This window comes from Lytechinus variegatus, chromosome 9 (assembly GCF_018143015.1).
Source record: "Lytechinus variegatus isolate NC3 chromosome 9, Lvar_3.0, whole genome shotgun sequence".
Classification (NCBI taxonomy): domain Eukaryota; kingdom Metazoa; phylum Echinodermata; class Echinoidea; order Temnopleuroida; family Toxopneustidae; genus Lytechinus; species Lytechinus variegatus.
In genome coordinates, this window is record NC_054748.1 from 36,368,400 (window position 1) to 36,382,754 (window position 14,355).

At 39.8% G+C, this 14,355-nt stretch overlaps 1 protein-coding gene across 50 annotated transcripts in view; it reads right to left on the bottom strand.

Moving 5' to 3' along the window:
* The window catches only part of LOC446193 (hyalin), an 84,253-nt gene that overhangs the window by 48,808 nt on the left and 21,090 nt on the right, over nt 1-14,355 (bottom strand). For 41 of the 50 annotated variants that reach the window (XM_041616976.1, XM_041616999.1, XM_041617004.1 and 38 more), the window contains 12 exons: nt 14,028-14,279; nt 13,329-13,580; nt 12,447-12,701; nt 11,457-11,708; nt 9,350-9,604; nt 6,215-6,466; nt 5,420-5,671; nt 4,229-4,480; nt 3,234-3,485; nt 2,337-2,591; nt 1,093-1,344; nt 11-259 (listed from right to left, as the gene is read on the bottom strand). In XM_041616976.1, coding sequence (XP_041472910.1) covers nt 11-259; nt 1,093-1,344; nt 2,337-2,591; nt 3,234-3,485; nt 4,229-4,480; nt 5,420-5,671; nt 6,215-6,466; nt 9,350-9,604; nt 11,457-11,708; nt 12,447-12,701; nt 13,329-13,580; nt 14,028-14,279 — 3,030 coding nt within the window. The remainder of the gene's footprint in view (nt 1-10; nt 260-1,092; nt 1,345-2,336; nt 2,592-3,233; nt 3,486-4,228; nt 4,481-5,419; nt 5,672-6,214; nt 6,467-9,349; nt 9,605-11,456; nt 11,709-12,446; nt 12,702-13,328; nt 13,581-14,027; nt 14,280-14,355) is intronic. The other 9 variants (XM_041616990.1, XM_041616984.1, XM_041616991.1 and 6 more) reach the window with 9 other exon arrangements.

The following is a 14,355-nucleotide window of genomic DNA, read 5'->3' on the forward strand; positions in this document are numbered from 1 at the left end:
TATTACTTACCTGTATTCACAGTAATGGTGAAAACACAAGGATCAGCAATATTACCAGCGTTGTCCCCAAAGATGTAGGTAACCACGGTCGCGCCAACCGGGAAGCTATCACCTGGCTGGGCAGTCCTGGAGATCAGGGTAGCCTGGCCAACATCAGATGCTGTAGGTTCACTGTAGAAGACCTGAGCACTGGTGGTGCCCAACTCGACGGTGCGGATGACATCATTGATGCAGTTCACTGTTGGCGGGGTGGTATCCTCTGTTTCAAGGAAGTTAAAAATGGTTAGAACGGGAAGTGAGAGTCTATCCACATTTACAAGTCATAGTGAACAAGTCAAGAGCAGAAGTTCTTAAAATTCAAATTTTAAATTCAACAAGTATACCAAAGCAAATATTAAGGGACTTTCGCTTTGGACGATGGGTGCTTCTACAATGGTTGACAGCGATATATATATATATACAGTTGTGGATGACATTGTTTCTGTCCTGCAATTAATGGTTATGATTTTTATAACACAGTTGTAAGAACTCAAAGAGAGTTGAAACCTCAGAATTAACGCATGCGCAGATGATTCAATCATCAAAGTTTCAACTTCGTAGAAGTACCTGTCATGCAAAATGAAAGCTCCTTATTGTTACAAAGAATGCAACAATCATGGATTTATTATAATTATATAGTTTTCATTTTAAACCAGTTGACTACTGAATTCTCTCTGCTCTTCTAGTTCAACAGCAACACCTGTCCTTGCATATTTTGGATTTAGCGATAGTTTAAGAAACCTGTGTTCAACCGATGTTAGATTATTTCTACAAATACCATACACCGTATATACCATTCGTTCCCAGTGATATATCTAGATTTAGTAACACCCGATTTACCACACTTACGACTGCTGATTCCAACTCTGTGGTCGCTACTAAAAAAATAAGAACAAAATAAGTTCATACTTGCTCTCACAAGACCCCTGAGATGTATACATCACGGGATGCAATAGCTACAGAAGATTATATTTATCATATCTGTGTAAAAAAACAAATCAATTCAAACAGGTATGACCTTATCAAGGTCATTGAATTAGGAAGAAGACTAACGGGCTGTGATAGTGATTGTGAAGGAACAGTCTTCTGCGACGTTCCCGGAGTTGTCCGCAAAGACGTAGGTCACCGTTGTGGTTCCGATCGGGAAGGAATCTCCTGAGGCAGCTGTCCTGCTCACGAGGATGGCCTGGCCGGAGATATCACTGGCTGTTGGTTCCGTGAACACAACCTCTGCAGAGTTTGCACCAAGCTCTACAGTCTGGAAGATATTGTTGGTACAAACCACAGTGGGCGGGGTGGTGTCAACTGAAATAGTCGGGGGAAAAGCAGAATGCAAATAAAAAATTGAGAATAACCAGATTGGTTTATCGATTACTTGTTTGAGGTTTAACAACACTACCAACACAATATGCCACATACAGTGGTGCCCAGTAGTGAACCCCAACAGAACATGAACATATTTCAAGTGTTCAAATTCTGCCATGCTTTAGATCTTTAATGTTTGAGTCAGGTGATAAAATATAACATTCATGAAAGTTCTCTGGGCTCACAGAGTATTGTAGTGTTGTCTACAGTCAACACTAAGCATGGAGTGGAGGATTTTGGGGTAGGATTTACTAGCTTATGAGCACAACTAAACTGTTAAGTTATGTTAAATCATTGTATGATTTTTTTCTTAATGTTATTTATATGATAAATGGTTTGAGTTACAAAGTAAATGGAGGAAATAAAAAAAGTTTACTACTCCATTGGGTAAAAATTTCCTACTTTATTAAAAAAGGGAGGTAGGTTCTTAAACATGCTAATGAGGCTTTCCCATACATGGGACCAATGGCTTCAAGTCTCCTCCAAAAGACTAAACAAAAGCCTAAACAAAGACTAAACAAAGTTCTTACATGTCAAAACTTTGTTTACACTCTATATGCCATATGTTCATTGCATTCCCTTTTCAAGCTTCAGTGAGGAAGAAAACTAAGTTCATAGATACTCTTCCGACACAATTTACTTATTTATGTGGTATCAGATGTGTTGATGAACTGAGCTTAAACTGTCACATTTGGATATCCATAATTAAACCAAAGAAATGGACCATCGTGTAAGTTAGGCATCTCTTCAGAATTTTCAGGGGAGCATTTCACAAAAAAAATTTCAGCGACTTCCACTGATTAACTTGCTCTCGGCCAATCAGATGCAAGGATTGGCAGTTGCTTGTAGCATCTGCCGGTGAAAATCACTGACAAAACCATTCATGAACCACTTCCCTGGTCGGAATGTTTGAAAACATAACTGTGCATTACCTGAAAAGACAGTGACGGTGAATGTACAAGAGTTGTCAGTGAGGCCGCTGTTATCAGTCGCAACGTACAGAATGGTTGCCGTCTCTCCGACATTGAAGAAGGAGCCAGGTTGGATGTTGCTTTCAATCGAAGCGATACCTGCAGCATCGCTGGCTGTGGGCACGGTCCAGCTGATGACCGTTCCTGGTATACCAAGTTCCACTGACTGCACGATGTTGGTTGGGCAACTTGTGAACATCGGTGTCATGGTGTCAACTGAAAATGGAAGAAAAAGAATTAATTTCTTCTGTCTTCTTCAATATAATTTTTTTTTCTTCTAGCTTCTTGAACTAAAAGTCAAATAAAGATGTGACAGTTACACATTTTTACACTTAAAATTAAGCATCCCTTTATTTGAAAGTGTGGTGACATATGCAACTTAATATTCTGGACCCAACTGTCTAAGGTAGGATTATGCAATGAAAATGTACCAGTAAGCTACTTTACAAAGTATTTCATGTTGTTTAGACCGCCCTCAAACTGAGGGCAGTAAAGGACCTTTACAAATGTTAGAGCCAAGTTTTTCCGGCAGGAATCAAGCAAGTGCTTCACATCATTTATCCTCGCATTTCATCTAAGAAAAGTCAATAGCAAGTGGGATTCCTGCAAAAAAAAATCTCTGCACAACCTTCCCAGTCTGTTTATTTTATCAATGATGAAATATGAGAATTAGTGATAAAAGACAATTGTAATCCTAATTATAAATGAGTTAGATGTTATTTTTAACATTGCGAAATAAATCGAAAATTTGATTCAATGTTACAGTCACACCAACAAATTGTCTTAAAACATTTGGTCTGTATGGAGTCAGATTTGCTGGGACAATTGTGGCATAAAAGGGTAATAAACGTCCCTTACCAGTTCCGACAGTGATGGTGAAAACACAAGGTTGTGCGTTGTTGCCACTCTGGTCACTGAAGACATAGGTCACGGTGGTTGATCCTAGAGGGAAGGAATCTCCTGGAGCACTTGACCGGGACACCAGAAAGGCAGTTCCAGAGATGTCTGTAGCGGTTGGCTCTGCGTAGTTGAGGACAACACTGGTCGCTCCAAGCTCAACAGTCTGCACGATGTTGTTGACGCAGTTGACCGTTGGTGGAGTGGTGTCAACTGTAGGAATTTCAAAAGGATAGCATATTGAGTAATGTCTGGTTTAGACACCACATGCATAGAATGACCACCCCTCTATAAAGAAAACAAAAAAAAGTTTGGTTTTCCTTGAATATTATTCCCAATTTTATACACATACTACAGGAACTTGGCCATGAAGACCAGCTGCTTATAAAGATCATTTCCTTGTCTCCTTATGAATTTGGGGTAGAATTTATGGGCAGGTTTATCAATTAATCATAGTGGTATCTGGGATATAGCTGCTAGCCAAGTGCCTACTAAAACAGGTGATCCAATGCATTATAGCAGATAGGAACACTATTTCATTAATCAACAGGTCAAAATTTGAATACTAAATGAGCCCAGTGTGTTAAAAAATTACCTTTATGTTGACATGGAGTCCTCAACTTGGACTGGATGTTGAGCTTTTGCAACCATAGTGTTAACCATATGATGACAAAAGTGAACGCAATAGCAATTTTTATGCAACATGTTCCCACAACGATGCTGAAGGTACCTTCGTATTTGCCTCCACTGACATTAAAAGACTAACCCTTTAGGACATGGGCAAGACTAATATAATTTCCCTGCATGAGACCCCAGGAACATTACCCAAGAGACCTTGACACTTGTCACAATGGACATTGGCAAGACCAATCCTTCAGGACTAGGGCAAGGTAAACCCTGCAACATAGGCACAAGACTAAATAACTATTCAATAAAATTTGCTGACAAGGACTAACCTGTACTGATGATCACATTGAAGGTGCAAGCCGGTGCTTGGTTGCCTGCTGCGTCACTGAAGATGTAGGTTACTGTCGTGGTGCCGACAGGGAAGGTGTCTCCTGGGGCTGCTGTGCGTGTTACCAGGTTGGCCGATCCAGAGATATCAAAGGCTGTAGGTTCTGCGAAGAATACCTGGGTGCTGGTCGAACCAAGCTCAACCGTCTGGGTGACGTCATTGACGCAGTTAACGGTGGGAGGTGTGTTATCGGCTGAAGAGGAGAAAGGTGGGAAATTGTTTAGACTAAGGAACTTGGTATCCTTCTACATACCTTACCCAATTCAGTAGTGGATAGTTCAATCATATAAACACTCAGATTAATGACTTTGGAGAAGTGGTAACTGACCTAATTTCCAGAGAACTGTCTCATCTGAGATTAAAGGTAGCATTGAACAGTACTTCTATACCAAATACCTTAAAAATCTCTTGTCAAACATGTTTTACTGTTTGTGCTGATTGGCACAGCTTACATAGCTGCTACCAAGCCAGCCAATTATCATAGCAAATAAATAACTTAAGAGCATACTCCTGTCAGTTCTCGAGTGGAATATGACACCATCCGAATGCCAATCACCCAGGGTGTAACAACATTTATGACCAGCAGCATGACATAGGATCTATGGGGGCCGTTTCATAAAGCTGTTTGTAAGTTATGAATGACTTTAAGAACTGGTGAACCTATCTTACGCACATGACCATCACCAATGAGTGTATCATTTACCACAAGAAAGGATCACAAGTCGCTCTAAACTTACGAACAGCTTTATGAAACTCCCACCAGGAAATTTTCTTATAAACACATCTCATTTTCTCACGGCCTGACTGTTACCCCAGGCAAAGCAACCTTACAGGAAGGATTTCTTGCTGGTACTTCGAATTAGTTTCCCTCCAAAAGAAGTCACTATGACATATTATTTCCAATGCTTTTCACAAGGTCGGTGCCCGTTGCATAAAAGTTACTATTATTACTTTGCCATCCAATGATAACCACCATGGTCAGGCTGATCAACAGCCAATCAAAATCAAGGATGCCATGCAAGTTACCCTTGCATGGCAGAGTTACCATAATGGTGAGTTTTATGCAATGCGGCCCAGGGGTTAGCAAATAATAATCAATTTCTCATGAGAGCTGACTTTAAACGACACCTACTTGCTGTAACGGTCACAGTGAATGAACAGGGATCAGCTTCGTTGTTAGAGTTATCACTGAAGATATAAGTCACAGTGGTTGTTCCTAGAGGGAAAGCATCCCCTGGAGAGGCCGTCTGGCTCACCACATTAACCTGTCCAGAAATGTCAAAGGCAGTTGGCTCGGTGAACTGGACAACGGCGCTGGTGGTACCAAGTTCCACTTCCTGGACAACGTTGTTGACACAGTTGACAATAGGTGGGGTAGTGTCAACTGGAGAGGATAAAAATGAAGATTGAAAATATTAGATTAAATATCATGGTAAATTCAACTTAAAGACATCCCCCACAACGTGGGCATTCAGGTGTTTGGGTTGGTAAGGGTGTGTTTGGGTTTAAACAGACATCTATCAATCAGATATGATTATTTACGTCTGGGACCAACCTTTAACGTCACCATCCAAAAGACGAGACCAGGGTTTGAAACTCAAATCTCTCCATCGATTCGTGACTTGCCCAATATCGATTGGATTACAGGCCCATGCCTCAACATCCAGTTTTGGGTTTTAGTAAGGGTGACATCATGTTTCATGAAATCACATTTTCAGGACTATCCTATGACAATTTTGGTCTGTGGGCTAAATGGGCCTGCTCGGAGAACAGTTTCTGAAATTGATGTGGCTAAAAATGTCATAATATGACTATTATCATTATCATTATTATAAGTTGCCTGAGAGTTTAGAGTAGTGGGGCACCTCGTTCACATTCAACTCAGTCAATAAAGCAATCATGGACAGAACAAACTGAAGATACTTACTGGCAATGACGGTCACGGTGAATGTGGCCCTTGCATCGTTGCCAGCAGCATCAACAAAGACATACTCCACGTCGGTGGTCCCGACGGGGAAGAGATCACCAGGCTGGGCAGTGCGGCTCACCAAGAAGGCCGTCCCGGAGTTATCAGTGGCGGTAGGCTCAGGGTAGTCCACAGAGAGACGGCTGATCCCCAGCTCTACAGTCCGTACAATGTTCCCTCCGGGGACTGTGATGGTAGGTGCGATGGTGTCGACTGAAACAAATTTATCACCATTTGTTGATTGAACGCTGAATTTTTTTTTTCAAAACATGAAATGGATTCATTGTACACCACTACATGAAATGCTCTATCAAAACAGATGAAAGTAAATGAAATCAAAGCAAATAGGGATAAAAATAATGATACAGCTGCTCTCAGGTTGGAAGGGATTAAATTGATCTTAAGGCATTGGTCATGGGTGTCCTTTTGACTAGCCATGATGCCTCTATCATCAGCCATGGAGATACATTATGTCCCTTTTTATTGCCGTTACCAATATTGAAATTTAAGACCTCAGGTTGACTCTATTCGTAATCGTCAAATACCTCAATGCAAAAGATTTTTTAAAAGAGAACGGTACTTCAAAAAAAAAAATATGAACCCATCATGAAATACTTGCAAATCTACTAGTTTTAAATCATTGCTGTAATTAACTGCATCAAGTTAAAGATACTTGATTCTCAGCTAACTTACAGTATTGAATTATATTGAACTGATTTTGGAATTGGCCTACCAAATTTCATATAGATCATGACAAAACAACCTATTATTCTGTATCAACGATATTCCAGTAACAATGTGTTTCTATGTGTAACTATAAGCTAGATGTAATAAATTAAGTATGATAATTACATGTAGCTATTCATCAGTATTTTTACTTGTACTGGTTTCAAGGCCGTAAAAAGGTGACTGTATAGTAAGCTACATTTACAATAGTTTCTTTTTCTGATTCATGCTCAAATGGTAGACTTTCATTCTATATTAAACAGGTAGCAGTAATCAACTACCTCTACATTTTAAATAACAGGTGTATTATTATTTCAATATGGAATTCCTGGAATATTAAATATCATAAACATAATTTTCACGTAAATACAATGAGCATTTGTAAGGGGTGATCTCTATAAGTGAAATCTATGAAATGGTCTAATATCATGCACAGTTATTTCAGTAAATATGTCATTTCTTTTTCATGTGTACTACTAAGCTACAACATAAACTAAATCTTAGTGCTTATATTGGGGTGGTATCTATAATCAATTAGTTAGTGACATACCTTTAAAAACATCTACATATGGTTGTTCATTTATTACACGTAGATTATTTTATGTGTGTGTTCTAAAAAACTACAAGGTAAACTAATTCTTGGTACTGGTATTGGGTAATATTTGAGTTTGTGAAATGCCTAAGTTACAAATACATCTAAAGTGGTTGTACATATATTATATGTTTAATGTGGCCTTCTAAATGAATGTATAGGGAGCAACTTGGATAGGGTACATATGCATGTCAAATCTACACCTCGGTCACATTTGTTCTACGGCCGCCTTACGGCGAGTCGAAAACAGCCGTTTTATTCATTTTTACTCAAACCACCTGGTACTGTAGCTGGTACAAAAAATGTTAAAACAGCTGTTTCACTGGCCGTACTGCAGCTGTAGAGCAAATGTGACCGAGATATGAAATGGCTTTGGGATGAACAAATGCACATGTGTTGGGTTCTTTTATTTATAGCATACTTAGTGCTTATTGCTCAACAGAACTTAACACAATTGGTACTTGTAATGAGGTATGAGCTGCATCGTATGAATGGCATCAATGCCGATGCCCAAGGTGTAAGAAAATAGACAATGATATTAAAGACCCAATTATTTTTCAGTAACTTTTTGAATGAAGGTTTTGTTTATGACTGACATCCTCATATATTGCCTAAACAGCCTAATTATAATTAGGCTAAAACTTTTGGAAACAATGTCTATAAAAGTGGAAAGAGCTCCGATTTTCATTTGACTTTTTTTGTTTTTCCAGAAAAATGCATGTGATTGACGATTCACGTGTAATACTCTAAGAATGGAAATGGCTGTAATTGGAGTGATCTAGTGGAAGAATGTATAAATGACGGCTGTCTATTCAGCTAACATCTGTCTACTATTTTAATAGCACCTTTAGTTGACACGGTTACGGAGAAATTAGCGATGGCAAGATTGCCTGAGGGGTCTGTAAAAATGTATTCCACGACGGTCCGTCCGACCGGAAAGAAATCGCCAGGTTGGGCGGTGCGATTTACAAGAAACACAAGACCAGAATTGTCTGTGGCATTGGGCTCAGTGAAATTCACATCAATGCCCATCTGGCCGAGCTCGATTAGAACAATAATGTCGTAAGTGTCTACAAAAGGCGGTTCCGTGTCAACTGCAAAAGGAAGTTTAATCAGGGAGGAAAAGAAATGAACAAATCATAAAGAAAAACATTGAAAAAACAAATATACAGTAAGCAAAGCAAACATAAAATATGTAAAGCAAACATGAAATAAGTAAAGCAAACAAATAGGTAATATGCAAAATATGCAAATGAAAAACTGTAATAAGGCAAGAATTAAAGAGCAAGGTCAAAAAAAAATAAGCACAGCATTATTGTTAAAACTACTAGTATTTCAATTAGAGTAAACGTACAGATCAGATATAATCAACCACACTGTAATTCATACCTTTAGCAAAGAATTACTTTAAGTAACAATTAGTTGAATAAATAGAATATAACAAGTTACTGGTCCAAGTATAAAACCTGCACAGCATATGCTTTTTTTGGTAAGTTTATCAATAATTAGAAGAACATCGAGAACCCAAGAATGATTATACAAGTTTTTATAATGAGTTATGGCCACTAGGTATGGGTATAGGAGAGTTGAATCAATATCATGAAAAGGGAGAGTTGAAAGATTGAAGGAAATTACAAAAAGACAGCGACAGAGGTCCTGTTAAGAGAGAGGTAACTTTGATTGGGCTGAGATTATGAGTTAGAATGGAATTCGTGTGAGGCTTATTGTAACGTCCCCAAACGTGGTCTCTTTCCCATCTTATCTTGGAGTCAAAGTACCTTGTTCTCGAACAGTAACAGTGAAAGTGCCTGTAGCTTGGTTGCCAGAGGCGTCTTGATACACATAGGTTACAACCGTGCTTCCGATTGGAAAGAAATCGCGCGGCTGAGCCGATCGGCTCACGAGCTCGGCGGTGCCGGAGGAATCGACAGCCACAGGTTCGGTATAGAAGACGTTGATGCCGGTAGAACCGAATGGAGCCATGCGAATGACTTCGTTGGTGGTCACAAAGATTTGAGGGGGTTGGGTGTCCTCTGAGAAGGGATTGATAGGGAAGAATAGGTGTGAAGCGCAAGGAGAAGGCCCAGTCAGATCGTTTTACATGTGACTATTTTTCCTACGCAAGGGACGCCTGCATTGACAGTATCCGACACGGATCTCGCGAGCAGTTGCCTGGAGAAGCGCACACAAGTCTGATTTGCACGCAGAGAAGGTTTTGAACATGTTGCGGGTGGGTTGTGGGTGATTGCCCGCAACTCACCTGCAAGGCTTGCGTGGAACGATCCAACAGGGCATAAAGAGAAAACAGGGGGTGGTTCCTTGTTGTTTGTAGGATATCCAAGGCCTCACAACTGGTATATGTTCTTGCACTAGGCAGCTGGTCAAAAGTCCCTATCATGTCTCTCAGTGAGAATATCCCACCTGTAATTATGCAATGTTTTTTTTTTCATAACGGCTTTTCCTGCAGTTCCCATTGTTTTGTCTGTGATTAAATGTGAGAATAAAAAGGTGCTTGCACGATTCCAGCGGTACAGATGCGGCTCTGAATTTTGACAAGGTGCATAAATGACAAATCCTTAGTTTTCTGTTAAACGTAGTTGGGCTGAAAGCAAATTTTGAAAAATGAAGATGAAATATGTTTCAATCACTCTACAAAGATCATGATTCAACTTTGCAGATCGAAATAAATGAAAATCTGAATTAACACAAGAACATGTTCCAGTCTGTGAAGTCTTACAGAAAATGGGAAGAAAATGGAAAGAAATAGCAGAATACAGATCAGGGGACTTTGCAATGAATGAAGTTTTGAACAATCTGGGAATCGACCTAAAGAATGTTAGTATGCTAGAGACTGATAACTTATGTGGAGTACACAAAGAGGGGTCTCACAATGAATCAAGCTTAATCCATATCCAGGGCCCCGTCTTACAAAGAGTTACGATGATCCAATCAATTGTAACTCTATGGAAATCCATCAGTGTCATAACATTTTCTACAGGAAATTTGCAAAATGTCCTTTGTACACAAAGGAGAACACACCAGAGTTTTAAGAAATCAATGAATTCATGGATACACATTCATATCTAGAGAAAATTTGGGACAAACATGCATTTTATATGTTGACTTTGCTGGCTTTCCATATTTGCGATTGATCGGATCAATCGCAACTCTTTCTAAGACGGGGGCCCAGGTGTTGTTTCACAAAGAGTTGTGTGTGACTTAGAGTTGTATTTAAATTTCATTTGCATGCAGTATATAACGCATCACTGCATTGGTCAGATTATTTGCATAGGACACGCACTACCACGTATCCACCAATCAGATTGGGGATTACATAACATGTGCACCTTGACACTTAAGCAGGACTCTTAAGTTACACTTAACTCTTTGTGTTACAGGCCCAAAGAGTCAAAGAAAAGAATACTAACATGATAGAGATGAAAATGTGACATATGAATCTAGTTGTGCCTGTCCCACAGATGAATACAGTGAAGCTGGAAACGGTAGATGGAGCTAATGACAGGGTTATATGGTAATGTCATGGTGTACATTTGAAAAGGTATATATAAAGTGCTTTATTATTGCTATACATGTACATGTATATCTTGAATTGAAATATTGTATTATTAACTCGAAGAAATAATAAAGATTAGCATAAGAGCAATATTAAGCAGGGCAGGTGAATCTGTTGGCAATTTTTTTTAATGAAAAAAAAAACGTTGCAATATTCAAAACAATTGCAGACGCCATTCTATGGCAATTAAGGTAGGAGGCATCACCGTTCAAAGCCATCGAGAGAATTCAGTAATCGAACACAGAAAATAGATTCTACAGTCTACACCCAATTACAATAAAGAACAAGCCTTTGAGTGACGAGGGGGGTACCTTCAACAATGTTAATCGTAACGGTCGCAGTGGCTGGGTTTCCGGTGGGATCCTGGAAAGTATAGGTCACAACCGTTTGTCCAACCGAGAAAAAGTCTCCAGGTTGGTTGGTACGGGTCACAAGAATGGCGGTGCCGGAGTTGTCGCTGGCGGTGGGCTCGGGGTAAAAGACATTCACCCCAGGGGTGCCAAGTTCGACCGTGCGGGTGATGACGGTACTCGGTACGGAAATGACAGGTGGCGTGGTGTCGACTAGAGAGTGGTATTAGAAAATTCATGCAACACATACAGATAAGGTGAGGAGAAGAAATTCCAAAGTTAGTGATTAGAAAATAAGGCTAAGTATAGCATTGGATAGTCACTGCACAAAGAAAGGCTGATTAATTATGCAAGCATACACTGCAAACTTGGAGATGATGTAATAGAGAGCTTCAGATTTCACAACTTCTGAGCAATGAACTTCAATCTTTTCTCTCAATAATGCAGCATTTTCCACCTTATTCATGCACAGTAAGGCTGTTTCAAAAACGAGGTTTCACGCCATGAATGAGAAATCAAATACTCCCTATTACGTTGTGTCAAAACATAACCTACACATTTTATTTATGAATGGGCAACTTGAAGTTAATTCAATTAATGTTATTTTTAAGTTATCGCAGGAACATGCCGTTTTCACTCTCGAACGAGGTAACGGTGTTAAATGAAAATCTTTTTTTTTTGTCTTTGTTAACTTGTGATTGCAAATTTGTAAGTACTGATAGGTCAGGCAACCTTTGAAAATTACACCTCCATCAGTCTCCAAGCAGAGGTATAAATAAAAAGTGAAAGCTTGATTTTACGAATCATAAAGGCATGTTCCAACTGGTGAGACTTCTTTTGTCTATATTAATGAGAATTCGATACTTCTGATTTTGATTAGGGTTTAAAATTTGGTTAGCGTACGATTCATTTGCAGCCACAACGATCAACTGCACTTTACTAAAAGATTACCTTCTACAACATTGATAGTGACAGTGGCAGAGGCAGGGTTTCCGGATGGATCCTGGAAAGTGTAGGTCACAACGGTCTGACCAACAGGGAAAACGTCACCAGGTTGGTTGGTACGGGAAACGAGAATTGCCGTGCCAGAGTTGTCGGTAGCGGTAGGTTCTTGGTAAAATACGCTGACACCTGGAGTGCCAACTTCCACTTGTCGTGTGATAATGGAAGGAGTTGGCACAGTGATGACTGGTGGAGTTGTGTCAACTGAAGTGATATGAACAGAGGCATGTCAAGAGAATGATAGGATGAGAATGAAATAAAAAGGCTATACAACTCAGTTTGAAGAGTATTCAGAATCGTAAGTGGTGTGGAAGGACTTGAACACTTCAAAAGATAGTTGTTGAGGGCTATGAAAATAACAATCGAAGGAAAAATGCTTAAGTCACTAAGTACAGCTTGAAACTATAAAAAGAAAATTGTAAAAGTAGTTTTAAAGGACTTTAAACAAATGAAAGAAGTCGAGGGATCATGATATGAGTATTAAGGAAAAAATGCTGAAGGTAGCATGCCCTATTTCAAACTAAAAGTTGAGCATGTGTAGCAGAATTGAAGATTGGGTGAAATTTGCAATATTACACATATGTGGCTATGTCTTATCTGGTGCATGTATAAGGACTTGGATATGATGATATTATAGAGACTGGAATCAAAGAAAGGTTAATTCAAAAAGAATTCTGCAAATCAGATGGCACTTGTAGGAAACGAAATGAGAACGTATGAAATTATGTACACAATAATAAAGATCAGGTATTGCGTAGAATGTATACATGTTGTTTTATGTTTGAACTTTTCAGAAACATGTAAAAGGCACAATGGTAGGAAGAAGAATACCTTCTACGACATTGATAGTGAAAGTTCCAGTTGCTGGGTTTCCAGCGGGATCCCTAAAAGTGTAGGTCACAATGGTCTGACCAACAGGGAAGACGTCGCCGGGTTGGTGGGTGCGGCTATCAAGAATGGCGGTACCAGAGTTATCAGTAGCGGTTGGCTCAGAGAAGAATACAATGATTCCAGAGGTACCGATCTCAACTTGCCGGGTGATTATACCATTGGGCACGGTAACAACGGGTGGAGTAGTGTCGACTGAAGATTTAAGGATGAAGCAAGAGGTTGGGAGAGATCATGACATGGGGGAAAAACATGCAAGCTTTATGGTGAGAACAAAAAATGGGTACGCAAGTGAATGAATACAAACAGGGACGCAACATGTAAAACGGAATGGAATGGAACACTTTACACATGCAAAGATGAGATCATGAAGTGTACAGAATAGAAGTGTCTACATGTACATCATAAGCGTAATTTATACAGGAGATCTAGTTGAACCGATGGTTGTAAAGGCCACCTTGGCGAAATCCGGGCCATTAGGTCCACCTCCCCCTGATCGTTCCCTCTCTCTTTAAGAGATGGAATCAACATAACTCAAACACATCAAATGCAAGTTTTATTTCCAACCAATTAGATAGAAGAGTGCTTTTGGGACATAACTTTGACTCTTTTTTTTTTGTAGAAGCAGGAAAAAAGTTTTACCTTCCACCACATTGACTGTAAAAGTGCCAGTGCCGAAATTCCCGGACGGATCCTGGAAAATGTACGTTACAACCGTTTGACCAACAGGAAAGAAATCCCCTGGTTGGGCAGACCGGCTGAACAGTACGGCGGTGCCGGAGTTATCGGTGGCCGTCGGCTCGGTGTAAAATACGTTCACGCCTCCGAGCCCAATCTCAACTTGCTGGGTGATGATACCACTGGATACGGTGACAACGGGGTCAATGCTATCAGCTATACAAGGGATTGTGGGTAAGGTGAAGTGTCAATTGGTAGGGCAACACCGGTGTATGGAAAGGACAGAGGATTG